We start from the raw sequence: 17,279 nt of genomic DNA, 5'->3' as shown, positions 1-17,279 counted from the left end.
AAACAATTGACCTGATCCAAAAAGGCACTGCACTAACACATGTTAAAAAAACAGCCTTTGTCCCTGTGCTTGGGTCATGCATGGTGGTGGCTGGTGAAAAATATTTTAGGTGGTGTCATATTCAGTCAGTGTCAATAACTCTCCCAATACAATGTAACACAGACTGCACCACACCAGTGCTCTGTGGAATAATCAGTAGTTATTTAATGTCAGTTGTAAAAATAAAATGCCTTATTACACAAAAGCACAAACAGTATATAGCAAAGTAAGTAAAAGCTTCTCATTTGCATTTGAAAATGAACTTGTGAATACTTAAATCAATGTATTTAATGTTGCTAGGAAATCTTACATCATACAAAGGATGTATACTAAAGAAATGGATATCAAGTGGCTGAACTTAACTTATTTTGTGTGGCAGAAGACTCAAATGATGAATTAAACGCCTCCTTTTATAAGAACTGATGAAGACACCCTGAGTTAACAAAGAAAGCTGTGATAACCATTATCTTCGAGTGGGGCTTTAGGTTTTGTCGAGCCATCTAACGCAAAGAAAGCCTGGTTATGTCAAACCTGCTTCACAGTACACACATCGGGTCTTATCCAACTGTTGATGTTACATAACACATGAAGACTTTGTGATGTCTGCTGGAGGAGAGCCTCGCAGTGGGATGAGCGGAATACAAGGAACTCTATTCTGCCCCCACAACCGTCCCCCCCAACCCCACCCACCCCACCCCACCACCCCCCTCGCCCCGTCTGAACATCCTGAACCAAAACACACATGGTTGGGTTGCAGAGTGAGCGCTAGACGTAAACAACAGCTCCTCCATATTTGAAAGTCTGACTGTCTCCCCATTATTTTTACAGATCTGTTGTTTTGTTTGTGTCTATTTCACCTAGAAATATACTTAAAGTAGCTAGAGTTGCCTTACTTTTGCTGGCATTTAAGGTAGTATTATCAGTGAACATAATGGGCCTCATTTATCAATCTTGCGTGAAAACGGGCGCAGATCTGAGCGTAGAATTGGTTGTATGACAGGACCCACGTGTGATTTATGAAACATTCGTATCTGACCAATCTCAGCGTACGAATGAGCGGGCCTTGATAAATGCGGCGGCTGAATTTGATCGTCATTAACATGTTACCCCCTTAAATATTACTGGTTCGGAGGCCTCGCCCACTGAGGTCAAACACTGAGAGACGAAATACTGGTACGAAAATAAACTTTTCCAACACACAGATCGGCATCCTGACATCCGAGATGGAGCAAAATAAAGATGTGCTTTTTGGCAGTCTTAAGAGTGGAATAAAAGGGCCCCATAAAAACGCTGTATGGAAAAGAATAACGGAGGCAGTCAACCTGAAGCAGCGCTCCACTGTGACCTGTGTGTGTGTGCGCACTGTTGGACAGGTGTTGGGCCGTATTCAGCACCCCTGCCATGAAATGCACCCCCTCGCATTATAGGTGATATTCTGGATCAGAAGGCTGTTTTCACCTATAGGAGTAGCTTATATACAGGTAACCACATTAAGAGCACACAGTTTTGAACCTATTAATTGCAAGAAAAACTGGGATTATATTTAGGAAACGCTAAGTCAAATACATTCAACTTGCTCAAAAGATCCATTTAATTCATTTTGTAATTATGGCTGCAGTATATTTCCACAGAACATACAAAAAGTGGTGTTTTGTGTTCTCTATTATCCAAGTTTGTGATTTTAAACTCTTTAAAATAGTTTTAAGACTGTAAGTAACCAATATTCTGACCGTTGTGGGTTAGCTTATATTAACTACTCCTATAGGTCGAAACAACAGCCTTCTGATCCAGAATATCACCCTTAATGCGAGGGGGTGCATTTCATGGCAGGGGTGCTGAATACGGCACAACACCTGCGCTCTTGCTCTGTAGCGGGGTTTGCCAGCGGGGTTATTACGTATTCTGTTAGAGGATAACCTTTGTCATCTAGAAGAACCATACCAAGATGATAATCTGATACCTGATACCTTTGATTTAATGCAATTTATCGAGGGTAGCCACTAACAGAGGAGATGACTTTGGCTCTGCAGTGCGTCTTGCTGCAGCCGCGCGCCAACACATTAATTCATTAATTCATCTTCAATCGTTTGTCCCTGTCGGGGTCGCTGGAGCCGAGCTGTTTAGAAATATAAAAGAATCGCATGTGTCCGCCCCCCCCCCCCCCCAATCAATTGCTCCAACCACAATTTTTATTTTTTTTATTCGTTTTAAGAATCCGTTTTGATCTGTTCTTAATATGTGACTGCTTATGCTTAATGACATCTGAGGGTTGTTAATTCTTTTCAGCCTGATTTTGCTGTGCTGCACCGCAAATAAACAGGCTCAAATTTGTGTACACGACCTCAGACCAGACGTGAGATTTGATCTTAGCTCCCGCTCACGTCCAAATTGATAAATGCTGAAGTTTCCCAGGAAATGGTCGTATGCACGTTTTTCTGCCGTACGTTCGTTTGATAAATGAGGGCCATTGTGTGTAAAAATATCATGAGTCTCAATCCCTCATTTATATTGAATACTGCATGAAAACACCAACAATCAAACCAAAATACTGAGAGAGAGAGAGGGAGAAAGAGAGACAGAGATATTTGAGGGGCTTGCCTCAAATCTTCTCACTCGTCGTGGAGTTACATGTAGTGTAAAGCTTAATTCGTGGTCTTGATATTCACGCGATATTTCTGGTCTCCAAACTCACCATGGTAGAAACCTGTCAATCAAAAGGTAGCCCCTTCTTAAAGCATTTTATTGTCTGACATCATGCTGCATTGAAGAATTAGACTTAAAAATAATGATTGAGACCATAATTTCCATTTGGGAAAAGTTTACTCAAGTCATAAATCAAGCAAGAAGTATGTTCCTTTTCTTATTGACTTCTATGTACTCTGACTTCTTTTTGCAGCCATTAGAACTCCAATTAGGAAGAATGCAGCTTTAAGGCACTTACACATTGGCTTAGTAAATTTTTTGTTGTTACAGGCAACCCCTCCCCAGGTTTTCCCTCAACTCTTGTCTTGCATTTTCATTGGCTCTTTTGCTCCCTGACAGGTTCATATATTTAGCCTCCTAGATATCAGGAAGGCGTCTGTGAAGCACTGGTCAGCCTCAGGGGTCACAACTTTGTTTCCTCTGATGTGGGGCTTTTGTTGGGTAGCTTCAAAAACTCAGGGCTAAGGTCATGTAGTATGAACTCGGTATAAAAGAACTGGAGTTGGAGTTATACAGTGATTGTACAACTTGGCAGACAGTTACCCAAATGCACCTCGGCCAGCTGGCCTTTGAGTTGAATAGAAAACACTCTGAATCGGCAACAACAAGATGTTGTGCAACTATTCCAAGAACTGAAACCGCAGCAGTTCCGAATGTGTCATCCCTGTTAAAAACATGTCATTCAGAAAGCAGGCAAGCGAAGGGGTAACCATGACACACGACATACAAACATGATTCTTTTTTTTGTCTTTTTTTCCCCTGTCTTTCAGAACTAGCACTATAAGTAGTCGATCAAACTTAAAACTTTTCATCTTTGATAATCTTTATTCTTGTTATTATTTGGGGCATTTCATGTCTTATTAGATAGCCGCCAGTACAGAGATGACACCTGGGCACCCCAATTTCTCTTTTTTTATTTGACCCAGGAAAAATAAATCAAATCATTTGACATTTTATAGTTTTACGTTTCTTTCTATGCTTTCTCAAGTTTAATTAATTTTTCAAAAATCCCCAACACCATTAAAATCACCTCCTTGCGAAAAGGGACGTCTGTCTGGAAAGTAACCTTCTCGAAGCAGATGTTCAGAGCCAAACATGTTTACAAATGATTTAACGAAACATTAAAGGTTGCTGCACATGTCACTTCCATAAAGTTGTTGATTATAGAATAATGTTAGAAATTAGAGATCAGAGATCAGAGATAAATATATCCTGACTGTCCCTAGTATGGGTCAAGCTGCCAAAACACTCAATCCTACATTTCCCACAATGCAACTTGATGGTCTTTCATTAGACTTTTCCTACTTGGTAAACACTACCGTCTTTCAAACTCCACACCTCCAACTTGTGTTTCAGCCTTTCCACTAAGAATGTTAAGTCTGAAGCATGGATCATATTGATGACATTACTACAATACCATCAAGATTATTTTTTCCCCGACTTCACTCCAGAGTCACAGAAGACACTAAACAACTGTATAACAAGTAAAGTGAACTTCATATGTAAAATCATTGAAGTGCCCCTTTGATAAATCGTTTGCTTTTGAAAAGGTCACATAACAGATGCTGACATTGCCACCACTAAGATTTTCAAAGGCGTTTTAAAAACACAATTTAAAATAATCATCACAATCAACACAATTAAAAAAAAACTCGATGAAGAACTAAGATGAAAATGTAAAATGTTAGCACTCGAGATTAGTATTCATGTAATGTGATGACTACTGATGAAAACCAGTTTTTCACCCAATTCATGACTTGATAATTACACTCCTGTGGTGAACTCTTTGAACGGGGCCAGTGGAAACAGGTTGGTTCAATGGCCTTCCTCCTGAGATAAAACCCTCTTTGTGCTCTCTGTTTACATCTTACTCTGTCCAAGGTCTAATGCAGCCGCTGAATCTTGGCATAAATGAGTCAGGCTGCTCTTCCGGCAGGTGTGTGTGCTCTGGTCTCTTTTTCATGTTGCTGCGTCATGTAAGATGCAATAAAGGATGACAACAATGAAGGACAATAAGAGGGAAATACAAATGTTAATGTTGGACTTCAGAAGATTTCCACTCAGTTTCAAAAGGTAAACTTAAACTCCATGTTCACCTGCCTAACCAGCATACCTGACAACATATAATTAACTAAGATTAGCCTGATGTATACATATGTTTAAACACACGTGCACACATCCAACAGGAAACACGCAAAGACACGTTTTCCAATGTCCTCACTGCCAAAATATTGAAGTGAAACTTTAGTTCTGCATTGACCACACGCTCTGTTACCGTATTTCCGTAAATCAGCAATTCTTCGTACATCCTAAAAATAACGACTAAAATATTTGCAAACACACAGAAATTTCTTCTGCCATCCTCTGGGTTGAGTTGAGGTCATAATGCTTAAAAGGAAGAAATGTTGCATTCGAGCAGTGCCAGTAGTTGAGGAGTAATCTAACAGCCCACACATGACATACAGACACCCACAATCACTTTAATTAAAGTATTAAGCTGACATTGTTTTCCAAAGAGAGGCAGCAGTTACAGTGCACAAGCCATTGCTGGTAAGACTAGTGAAATGACAAGAGTGCCAAAACAGAGCTCAAACGGAGAGTAAAGATTGAGGAACTGTTTCATTTGGTACTCACCAATCTGGTCTTCAGGAATGAGGCTTTCGATTGGTGGCTCAAGCTCGGAGCTCTGTCGCAGGTAGCTCTTCATCTGAGTGATAAACTGGCGGAGAGTCTGCAGCAGCTCAAGTCCAGAGGTGTAGCCCTGCCAAGCCTGAGTGCCTGCACCCTCGCCCATGTAGCTCAGGTAGTCTTGCACTAGGGAGCCGAAGTACGAGCCTTTGTCCCTGGACAACTCCACCACCCTGCGTATCGCCCTCTTCTCAGGCGTCAGCAGCGAGTTGAAAACACCACTCATCTTGCGCAGGTGCCCTCGCAGGGCTTTCTGCAGAACCAAAGCGCTGGCACTGGGGCGGCGCTTTGTGCGGTGGCCCGGTGGCACCATGGTCAGGTCCTGGTCTTGGTCTTGGTCACTCTCGAGACTGACACCATAGTCGGGCTCGTCTTCGTCCTCGTCGTCCTCATCGTCATCGTCCTCCTCCATGCTGCAGTAAGGCAGGTGGGATGGTGGGAGGGAGAGGGGGAGGTGGGTGTTAAAGTCAGCCACCGTGGGGGGGCTGGGGTCATGCAGAGGAGGAAGGAAGAAGGCTGAGGACTGAGAAAAATCCAGAGAATCTGAGGAATCTGTGGAAAGGCTCATGTCACTCAGCCGCTGGCCGCCACCACTGCATTCCTCGCCTGCTTCTTCTTCTCCTCCTCCTGACACATCTGCCTGCTTGCTTGGTGTCATCAGTGAAGGTTCTGGAGGACTGCATGAGTCCTGGGCGGGGGTTCTGGTAGCATTGCGCTGAGACAGTCTGGCCCTAAAGAGGGCTTTTTCAATAGTCTGGTCCTCCAGTGCCAAGTGGCACTGGGCATCCTCCAGGCTGGATGATGGTGAGGCCTTGGGCCGACGGGGAGAGGAGGAGAGAGATGACAGAGAGATGGGCAGGGAGGGTCGGGGAATGGATATGGGGGAGCTGATGCTGAGTCTCTTGGGAGGGGAGGATGACGGGCTGATGCTTAGTGAGGAGCCAAGACGAGAAAGGAGGCTGCTGCCCCTCTCCTCCACCTTCTCCTTAGGGACATTGATCCAGGAGATCTTCTCAGGCATACTGTGCTGTCGGAGAGGAGGGGCTGGGCGTTGCGACACAATGCGAGGTGGGGGTGGACGTGGAGGTGGGGACCGCGGCACACTGCCTGCAGCACTTAGCTTCCGACTGCCGCTGCTGGTTTGGCTGCTTTGAACTAACTGGCTGATGTCACTTTGATCTGAGCTACAGACCTGGTGACTGTCTCTACAAGAGTGTTGAGTGTCCTTGTTGTTGGTTTCTAGACTGTTGCTAACGGTTTCCCCCTTCAGGCCTTGCTTTGCTGTACCAGAGGGATTTGAAGTGGTGCTGAGGTCGCCATCTGGTTGGTGAAACTTTATGAAGAGGGGGTTGATGAAGCAAAGTGCTCCATTGGATTGGCAACACTCAAGCTCTGATGGGGTGCGAGTTCGAAGCTTAAGGTACCCTGGGGCGGTTGTCAAGGAGACTAGTGTTTGGGCAGGGGGAGGTGGTCTGCAGGGAGCAGCTATTCCTGACAAGAAGGCTGAAGCCTTCCTTCTATGGCACAACTGAACATCCCAGAAGCCTGTGTGAGACAGTGAGAGAAATATGCTTCCTTTATTATGTGAACAGAGTATCTGGACCAGTGTTTAGCGTAACATATTACAAAGTAACATGTTCTAAGTTTAAAGTAAAGTTTTCAAATGTGCAATCCATTTTAAACTAGTATTGCATTTCCCTGCAGGAACCAATGAACTACCACCATCTCCACCTGTCACCAGATGTCTCGGTGGACACAGAAATCATGGAGCCTCTACCCAGCTCGCTTAAAAAAGCATCAAATTTGACACAGAAGAACCAGGATATTATCTTTGTTATTCCATGCATTTACCCTACTCATGAAAACCTGGCGCTTCCATTACCCACATTGCAATTGGACTACCAACAGGTCGGTCAGAGATTTGCAGCAGAAATGAGGAGTGGGCTACTTCTTTTAAAACCAGATTACCCATGTTGTTTTCATGTGACATCACCTGAGGACATTTGTCAAACTTCACACAACTCCTTCTGGAGACACTAAAGGCTTTATACTACTTTTTTCACACATGCAGTAGTAATCCCCAAGACCTTTAATATTGGTACAGTTCCCCTTTAACAAGCACCAATTCCAGTTATTTTCAGTAGATCATGGAACACTATTGAAAGCATGGATTTCCATCACTATTGAGGGCAGTTTAGAGATGTAACAGTGCATTCATCATAAATTAATCATAAACTTCACTGGAGAGCACATTCAGTGGATTAGAGATCTTATTTTGGTTTGGTAAGCCCCATAAACTCAATAATTACAGTCTAATTAGTCTAGAACAGTCCAGGTACTGTCTATGTAAGGAAACGCAACATCACCATAAAATCAAACTTGTTACAACTGACACTGTTAATACAACTCGCCAATGAGACTAGCCCAGCTCAGAGCGTATAACAAGGGAATGTAATAAGTCAAGTCACCAACGTGGGCAAAAAATTGTCTAAAATAGTTGCACTGAGCACACTAACTCATTCATGATGGCATCACTGAGGAATGTCAATTACTGGAGTTGCAAATCCTTCTCCCCATGGTGTTCAAGCAGCTCCAGACTGCCGATTCAGGCTGGGCCAAAGCAATAGCAAATTATTATTATTATTACCAGCAGTGAAAGCACATGAGCTTTCCTGGAGAAATCCACTGAGCCCTGGAGGGGTAATAAGCTCACCATTATAAGCCTTGTATCTCATATAATAAAGACATAAATAACAATAATAACAAACACAGACTCTGTTCAATCCAGTCATGAAAGTTGAACAAATCTAGTAGGGTAACAAGCTCTTCAAGATACGATGGTGCCTAGTCATTTAGAGTTTTGTAGGTGAGGAGAAGGATGTTACAGGGAGCCAGTGCAGCCAAGCTAATACTGGACAAATATGATGATCTCTTTTCCTAGTTGTTGTGAGCACATGTGCTGCAGCAAGGTTTGATCGACTCAAGGTCACAGTTGACTGTGGGTTTATTACAGTAAAAAGAACAATGACAAAACAGAGACACTTTAATATTCAGTGGAATGCACAGAACGCAAACATTTGTCTGCCTTGGTGTTAAAGGTTTTAACGTGAAAAATAATCAACAAATAATCCATATTTACAATACATATAAGTGGTACTATTCCCTTCTTCTTGCTTTGCTTCCTGTTGTTTCATTTTCCTTCACAATAACTAAACTACATTATCTACACACAGCCACATACACATACCCCACATCTGAATTTATCTCTCAGTGTATGCTATTTGCTATCATAAACAACATTTTAGTTGGCATTTTTGTGTCTGTTCCTGATTTTGTCAACGCCAACAGGATTATGACAAATTACACATTTTTGGAATTGGGTTGGTAAAGCTTTGTGTATTTCAGATTACTTACTGAGCATGTGAAAATGTTTGACTCCAACAGGAATAATTACAGCCTAAAGGTGATTGTTTATTGTTTTTCAAAGCACTAGAAAGTACTTTTGTACCTTTTGTTTTCACATCCGTAAACCCCCCTCACAGGGAGTGGCAGTAAAAAAAACATATTCTGAAATATGCTGATTTTGGTCTAATCATCCAATCTAAATGACTCAGTACAAGTCCTGCAATTACAACCGATCTCAACAAACCTCTAAATGCAGCTTCATGCAAAATCCCTGCTCTTTACTGTTGCAGACTGAGAGGCTCAGCCTGTTGGGGAGCTTTTCCCCAGCAAACAAGAACGAAGAAAATAGCCCTAAACTACCATAGTACAACAACGTTTAGAGCCCAAGCTATACCAGACATTTTAAAACAAGACAGACACACACCAGTGGAAACAATACCGCATGAGGAACACTAGTACCAGACACAGAGCAGCTCCTTCATACAACTACAGAGCAGAAAGGAGAGGGCAACAATACTCACTGTTGATCTCACTCAGTCCAAATTCTTTGTACAGTTCTGATAGTGTTGCAGAGGACACACCACTGTGTCTGCACAAGGTGAAATTCGACTGGCTTCTCCAGCTCAATCTGTGTTATGACTCACTCCTGTTAATGTGTGTGTGGGCGGGCTGTTAGCACAGCATTCCCGCCTCCCTCCCTCCCTCGCTTTCAGCTGAAGTAGCTCTCTGTTGATCTCTCTCTCTGACTCACTGAGGCACGTTTTTCCTATTTCCCTCCTACTCTACTCTTGTTTACTCTCTTCTATTGCCCGTTCTTCTCTGCTACAAGCTCTGATTGTATTGCCTATTACTAAGGTTCGCTTTGTTAAGGATATTTCAAAATTAGTTTTTTCTTGACACTGATGATTTTCGTGGCATTATGGTGAGAAATTAAAAGTTAGACATACAGGCACGTTCACACAAGTACAGTATATACAAAGCACAGCAAAGTGCTACTGTACAGTGTTCCAACATAGAGAAATGTGGTTCAGTGTAGTTCATAATAAGTGGGAAAGTTAAGGTTGTTTCAAGTGCAACTGGTAGAGGCAGCTGAACTGGAGCCAAAAATAGACAGAGCGAGCACACTGTATGGGACATGAAGTCAGTCACAGATTGTAGCAGAGCTAGGAATATTTCAAAAATGTTTTTGCTGACTGGGCTTATGTAGAATGCAAAGCAAAAAGGTTGATCAAACAAACATACTTATTACATGACAATGTGAGAATATGATGAAGAATGCTAGAGAGTTCCTAAGAGTGCTAAGCAGCTGTGATTTAGGATTTAGAGATTTCTGCATGAGTTCCTTAGATTGTCTTGCTTGCTTAAATCTGCCAATATCTTCCTCTATCCTCTAACACTTGCTACAGCCTCCAAAAGTCAAAAAAGTCGGCAGGGTCTAATAATTGTTCAGGATTTCATAAGTGTACCCCAAATGTTATAATGAACCAACGTGTCGTCAAAAGGCATCTCAAAAGATAAACTTCCTACTAAACCAAACTGTCATCACAGGTGGAGAGCCATATATGAGGTAATATGACACTGTGAAAACGTTCAGTCAACAACACTCTCTCATCTTTCCCAGCCATTAATATTGCTCATATGTACAAACTACTATTTTATTCGCTGCCTCTCAAGTATCTTCATTGAAACATTAAACACCATTGTGTCACTTCACTAAACTCTTCAAGAGGCTGTCAGGCCAAGGGATACTGAAAGTCTGACACAGTCAGCCTAGAGTACACATGATAGCTCAGAGCTGAGTCAATCCTGAATGGCAGAAAGGTCACTGAATATGTTATGAAAAGGGCAGTGGTGTGGAAAATAAATCCACCAACACCTACACACTTTAAAACCATACTTTTTGGCTCAATTACGTAAAAAAACTAAGTAAGAAAGGCTGAGGTCATCTGAAGCTGGGAGGGAAGTAAAAGCTCCAGAGTCACTTAGCTCTCGCCATGCCCAGCTGAGCAGCACTGATCTGGGCCTGGAAGAGACTTCTGGCCCCTTAGGGTGAGTCATTTAACCCAGGCATGCCAGTTAATCCTTCTAGCAGAGGGGAATGTGGTTGAGATTGGCATTATGACTGTCACGCCTCAGGAAAAAAAACTGTAATTCTTTTTTTACAGATTTACAGATGTGGGCTGGAGCAAAACTCTCTACTTCCCTGAGTCAGCAAGACTGCACAAACTAGTTTGCAAAAAACTGAAGCAATATTACCAAGAAATAATATTCACTGACCAGGGAAGTGCCTCTGTTGATGCAAATAGGAAGGTTTATTATAAACAAAACTCGCGAAATGACACAGTGACACTATACCTCTGAACATAAACTTTTCATAGGTTACATAATAAAAGTTTCTGGAGAAACTTCTCCTGTGATTTGAATATGTCTCTCTACCCTCCTACACTAAATTTCCACTACTTTATACGATCATGGGAACACCTAATGATGTACACGCCTGCTGGTTAGCCAACATTACGAAAACTACACTGTAAATTCGTGCACATGTAAACAGCTTCATTTGAAAATGTTATAGGCCAGTTTTCTGGCAATTATTTCTATATTAAAAAAGGAATCACTCCGAGCATGAAGCATTTATTTCTATGCAATAGAATCAAGGTACTTCATCTTCATATATCACCTTCAGCCTACCATCAGTTCACAGATTAAACCATTAGCATGCCTGCTTTCCAAAAATACTGTATATTTAAGTCTAAGAACAAACCTGCTCCAAGTTTAGCGACCTCCTCAAGATCAGCAGATGTTCTGGCTGAAGCGATGGGATCTGGAAGCTTCAGAGTGAAGGGCAACACATCCCTGAGAAAAAGAGAAAAGGTGGAGTGAAAGGGAGAAAGACTTGGTCAGAGAAACAGAGAAAAGGAAAATCAAGTGAAAGAGGGCGGGACTACAAGTCAATTCCAAACAGTGTGAGTGTGAGTCACTGCTTTGGAAAAGAGGATCTTGGCTTACATCCAACCACACACCCGGAGGGGTACAAAGCCCGCTGCTCTCCTCCCTGTGGGTCTTTTACAAGCTTTCCACAGGCCTCTGTCAGGCAAACCAGAGAGATCAAAGCTGTAAACCTACCTACAGACGTGTGAAGGACATGATCTCTCAGAGCGTGCTCACACTGTCCTTTGGGCCGCGGCCAAAACCCTTTTTTCAGCTAAAGCCTAGTACCTTTAAGCCATGTGAGTGCACCCGCTCCGCGCTCAACTGCGGCCAGCGGACCGTCCACGGCCCGCTTGAAAGAGGTGGGCTTTAGCGGAGCCGTTTGCACATGTACGAGCACGAGCGTGCGCACGTGTACGAGCACGAGCACGAGCCCTACGGCAGTAGCGTTATGTCCGCCTGTTCGGACATGTAAATAGAAGGAGGGACCATGCGCGGACATTTAACAACAACAACAATGGCGGTGAAAGGTTCACGTTGGTGTGGTGCAGGGTGGAGTGTTTACTGCAGATTTGGTCGATGAAAAGATTCAAAAACAGTCGACAAGACGCGCAAAAACTCCGAGGTCTATGGAAAGATTTGTAAACAAAGCCACACACACGCGATCAATGCGTGTGACGTGTTACGGCGTGATGGCGTATGGACAGCAAGAAGCATTGGCCGAGGCCCTGGCAGTGTGAGTACAAACGGGGCTGGGGCGCGGGGGGGAGAGGGAGGGGGGACAAGTACCCTAAAGTCCGGGTCGCGGTCTCCGGGAGGACAGTGTGAGAACGCTCTCAGTGAAATCTGAGTATTTTACATGTGATGAATGACTGCAGTTGTTGAACTATTGGGGATAAGACTACCAGGTAAAGAAATTGACATGAATGTGAAAAGGCATTTTGAGGTATTTAGGAAACAACGCAAGTAATTGAATAAATAAATATAGAACATATTTTTTTATAATATACATTTTGACGTGTGAGTCCCTGTTTTGTTTGCCTCATGCCCACGCACCAGGATGCACACCTGGAAATAAATCATTCATATCATTCACCTGGAAATTCAATCATAATATCTAGAGCTAACTACAAAGAGTTCATTACCCTCAGAGACCAGACATTACCATCTTGAATACGCTGAAGTAGCCTATATTTATATTGGTGTAATATGAAACTATACTACCTAAGGCAGGGCTATTCAATTGACGGCCCCCAGGCTGGATCAGGCCAGCGAGGGAATATTTACTGGTCCTTTGAGTAGAAGCCTGCGTCAAATACCAGCTGCCACAACGCTCCACGCTCCCGCATTTTTGTCTGGTTAAATCTGTGGTTAAATCACAACCACAATGTCTCTTTCTACTCTGAAAAAAAGAAAGGTTGACAGAAAACCGTCAGTTCACCAAAGAATGGACAGAGAAGTTTTTGTTTCTGTCACTGTGACGCCTGTGTTTGTTCTGCAGCCCGCGTATATCGGTGAGTAAAGAGGGTAAGTTGAGAAGGAATTTTCAGGCAACCGGCAAAATTAATTGAATAGCCCTGGCCTAAGGAATCCATTGGTTCTATGGTCATGCTAGCTTGTCAGAAATGGATCTAAATAATGCTCCATAATAAGGCTAAATTCAGGCGACAGTCGTGAAAGTTAAAGGCTCTGAACACCCGAGCTGGTGTTTTCAGTTTATCTGGTAGACCTCTTCTCAGGACTGTGCGGGTGTGTATACTGTGATTGACTGACATCTTCCTGAGTCTCCTGTTAGCTTTGGCAACAGAAGTGGTTTTGCACCTGAAAACTTGGCATCCAGAAATGTTTGTAAAAAAGAGAAACTCATCTACATATAATACAACCATGCTCTTCAAGACTGTTTTCTTAATCCTGCCTGCCGTTGCTGGCTTTTCACGGGAGCCCAGGCACAGAGTTCAACGGTAATGAAGCTTTCTTTCTGGTGCTCTCTTAAAAGCTTCATGTCAAGATTCAAGATGTTGTATTGTCATTGCCAGATAACGTTGGTACATGAAAGGAAACTAAACTATCCACTCAGGTCCCGATGGAGGAGCAAAGATCAAAAGAACACAACAGAACACTAGAAAAAAAGTAGAAAAGACATAAGAAAAAAAAAACTAAAGAAGATCCACAATAAATAGAAAATAAATAGATGTTTTGCTGTAAATAAGTTAAAGAGAGGTAGTGTGAGAGGGGAATTTGCACCATAAATAAATACATAGCACATGCCCATGATATTTATGAACTAGCAGCACTTCACAAGAACTAAGCTAGCAAAGATACAGTGAAGATTAGCATGGGCCGTGGTTCAAGGATGACACGCACAATCAGGACGCGTTCTCATTTTTAATTAAAATATGATTTTTATATATTTGAAAAACAGCGCCCACTCCGGTGCATTAGTGATGGTTCAGGAGGAGTGTTGGAAGAGGAGCGAGGCTTCCATTTAAATACAAAATGGAAAATTATTTAGATGAAGTTCTGTTAGAAGTTGATGAGGGGAAAGCTACTAAAACCAGGAAGACCCCACAGTTAGTGTAGAAAGCACTGTGTTGTGTCTAAGTGCATAGTTTGAGAAGGAAAAGTCACGCTTGCCTTTTCCTTTCTGTGCAGAAAGGTGAATACCTGGATAGATAGTTTGCAGGGCTACAGAAGATGCTTTGACGGATTTAGAAACCTGGTAATTAGAGAAATCTGCTGACACTGCAAGCAGCGAGCAGATCTTGACCTACTTTAATCATCTCCAATCACAGAAATCTCTAAATGTCAAAGGTTTTTGATACCAAACCACAGCATGGATTGTTCTATGGAGTTCCTCAAAGTCTTGGTGTCCTAATACGGTATTTTAAACGTTCAGTTTTATTGTTCTCAAGTGGTCAAAATCTATGTAACAACTTGTATCAACCCAAAGATTTCTGCAACAAGTTTTGAGACATAATTGAGCATAAACATGGCCCTCATAGACTTCCATTATCATGCTTACTCTCAACTTTTAAAATTTGAACAGGCGTTTAGTCAAAACCCAGTGTCCAGAAGTTGAAGCTCTTCCTGAGCCTCTCAGTACAGGCCTGGTGTATCTGGTACTTTCTTCCAGCACCACACTGGTAGGTAGATCTGCCTCTGCTGATCAACACAAAGACTGTAACCTTAGTGTTTCCAATAATGCTGAAATCCAAATCCTGCTTTCAAAAAGAAACAATGCTCACTGTCGGTCCTGTTCAAATCATATTTTATATTAATGAGTAGAGAAGAGACTCTGGCTCCAGTGGCTCTATGTGTAATGGAATAGTTAGACACTAGTCATGAATTTCTATTTTGACTACGTATCCATCTAAAAATACATCTGTGCTTCCTTGTTTAGATAAAAGTTAAAGTGGGAATGCTTTTTTAATATCCTTGACACTTGTGGTGGTGCTTTAGGACAAAACTTTGACTCATTTCTTCCCACAAAAACAACAAATCTATAAGACATATACTGTCAAACATATATTTATCTATTCTGTATGTTAACATAATTATGGCAACTTAGAAGATTTTACTCCATACGTCAATATACAATATTGTACCAACTTCTATACAAAAGAAACAGTATTTGGTAACAATCTTATATATACCAAACAAAGACAGCCCATCACCCCTAGGTGCAATTTTGGAATTTTATCGCATTTCTTTGTTCGTTTTGAAATATCTGTATCTGAATGGATAGAGGAAAGTGTCAGTGTCCTATATATATATATATATATATAAATATATATATATGATGGGACAATCTGAGCCTCAGTAATGTCACAATTTGTGATTTTGATATCATTGATTATCTTCAGTTTTCACAATTATTAATTAGGGAATTCAGTATTGGATACTATGGAAGGAAAAAGACACAAGCATTCTTTTGGTCCTGCACATAAAACATGTATCTACTTTGTACATACAAACATACATACACATGTACTCATGGAACTGGGGTTACATCCAGGTAACTACAACATATCTCCACAAGATTCAGACACGTGAACTACTCCAGCCCAGTTTCAACTGGTCTGGTCCGGCTTAGTAACCTTACTTCACTAGTGCAATTTTTTTTCTTTGACTTGAGCATAAAGGGGTGATGAATATCTGTTGTGTGTTGCAGTTACTTTTATATGCCACACTCTGCAAACTGGATATTCATCTACTACAACAACTCCCTGCTGATTTTGTAGAAATACAAAATGCTCCATTCGCTGCTGGAATGTCAGTTCCCTCTTTTTATTGTTATAAAATATAAAAATATATAAAATATATATATTTTTTGTCCTATTGCACCGTGGGGCGAAGCGAGAAACATATTTTCAAGCCATCTGTATGTCTGGAACATATTGCAGAATTGACAAAAAAGCTGACTTTGACATTTTTTACAGCACTTCTTCTCAACGCTCTGGGTGAGTGGCATGACGACTTGTGTCTCACACAAAACAGACCGGTGCATTCAAACTTGTTAAATTACTCGTGAGGGGGGATTTTATGGCACCGTATCATGGTCAAATATAAAAAAAAAATGCTGCAACATTTTTGCAAATTAAATGTATGGTGAATTAGCAGTTCCTGTTTTCAGTGTAGCCATGGATGCACAGACAACATTAACTGGATTATCTTGATACTGGTGTTCTGGAGTTCTCTTTTCTACGATTTCTAAACAGATTCATGGATGTTTCTTGATGATGGAGCCTCAAAAAGTGTGAGTCACACTGAATCTAAAAATATGTGCATCATGTTTGTGTGTTCAGATAAGACTGAGACGTAGGCGCTAGGCTTTTTGCGGTAATCAGTGTTACACAGCGTTTGAGCACTGCTTTTTGCTACAGAAATTAAACCATTTAGCTCATTTTGCATTGGTATAAGCTAAAGTGTGAGCTCTGCTCTGTACAGCAGCAGCCTCACAGCGCAGAGCAGCACATGTCACATTTCCCTCATTGCATGGTGAGACCCAGAAAGACGATGGTATTAGTATAAGTTGTCAAAGTGAAAAACAAAAGTGCAGGATCAGAAATGTTTAACCACACACAATATATTTAAATTATTTCTAATAGATTATCAGTGTGTTATTAAACATATAGGAGACAGTGATGAACTCACCTACTGATGCAGCAGAAAGCCACCAGACGGAAAAGGTCAGCGAAGCTCAGGCCTGATCCGACCAAAGAGAAAGCTGTAGACAAGACATGATAAACACGATCAAGACACAAGAAACTGGAAAAGGAAAAACATTTTTTAGAAACAAAGTTGACTTTAAAGACAGCTCTCAAATGAACTGTGTGATTTAGTAGTTTAGTTCAAAAGACCATCTAACCAAACATTGCATTGATATTTTTTAAATGATTTGATCCAGCTCAAAGGAATCCTGTAAGAAGATACAACTGAGAAATAAGCACAATGATCAGAGCCACGTTTAAACCAATGCATGCAAAGCAATGGTTCATTGTTATCATAGAAAT

The 17,279-nt window shown here is 41.7% G+C and overlaps 1 protein-coding gene across 1 annotated transcript in view; it reads right to left on the bottom strand.

Moving 5' to 3' along the window:
- rin2a (Ras and Rab interactor 2a) overlaps positions 1–17,279 on the bottom strand; it is a 54,747-nt gene that overhangs the window by 12,768 nt on the left and 24,700 nt on the right. The window contains exons 6-8 of the mRNA XM_083923312.1: positions 16,921–16,993; positions 11,600–11,691; positions 5,377–6,975 (exon numbers count right to left, since the gene is read on the bottom strand). Coding sequence (XP_083779438.1) covers positions 5,377–6,975; positions 11,600–11,691; positions 16,921–16,993 — 1,764 coding nt within the window. The remainder of the gene's footprint in view (positions 1–5,376; positions 6,976–11,599; positions 11,692–16,920; positions 16,994–17,279) is intronic.

This window comes from Echiichthys vipera (assembly GCF_963691815.1).
Source record: "Echiichthys vipera genome assembly, chromosome: 11".
Lineage (NCBI taxonomy): Eukaryota > Metazoa > Chordata > Actinopteri > Perciformes > Trachinidae > Echiichthys > Echiichthys vipera.
The sequence above is the reverse complement of the archived record's forward strand: the minus strand, read 5'-3'. Positions and strand labels throughout refer to the sequence as shown.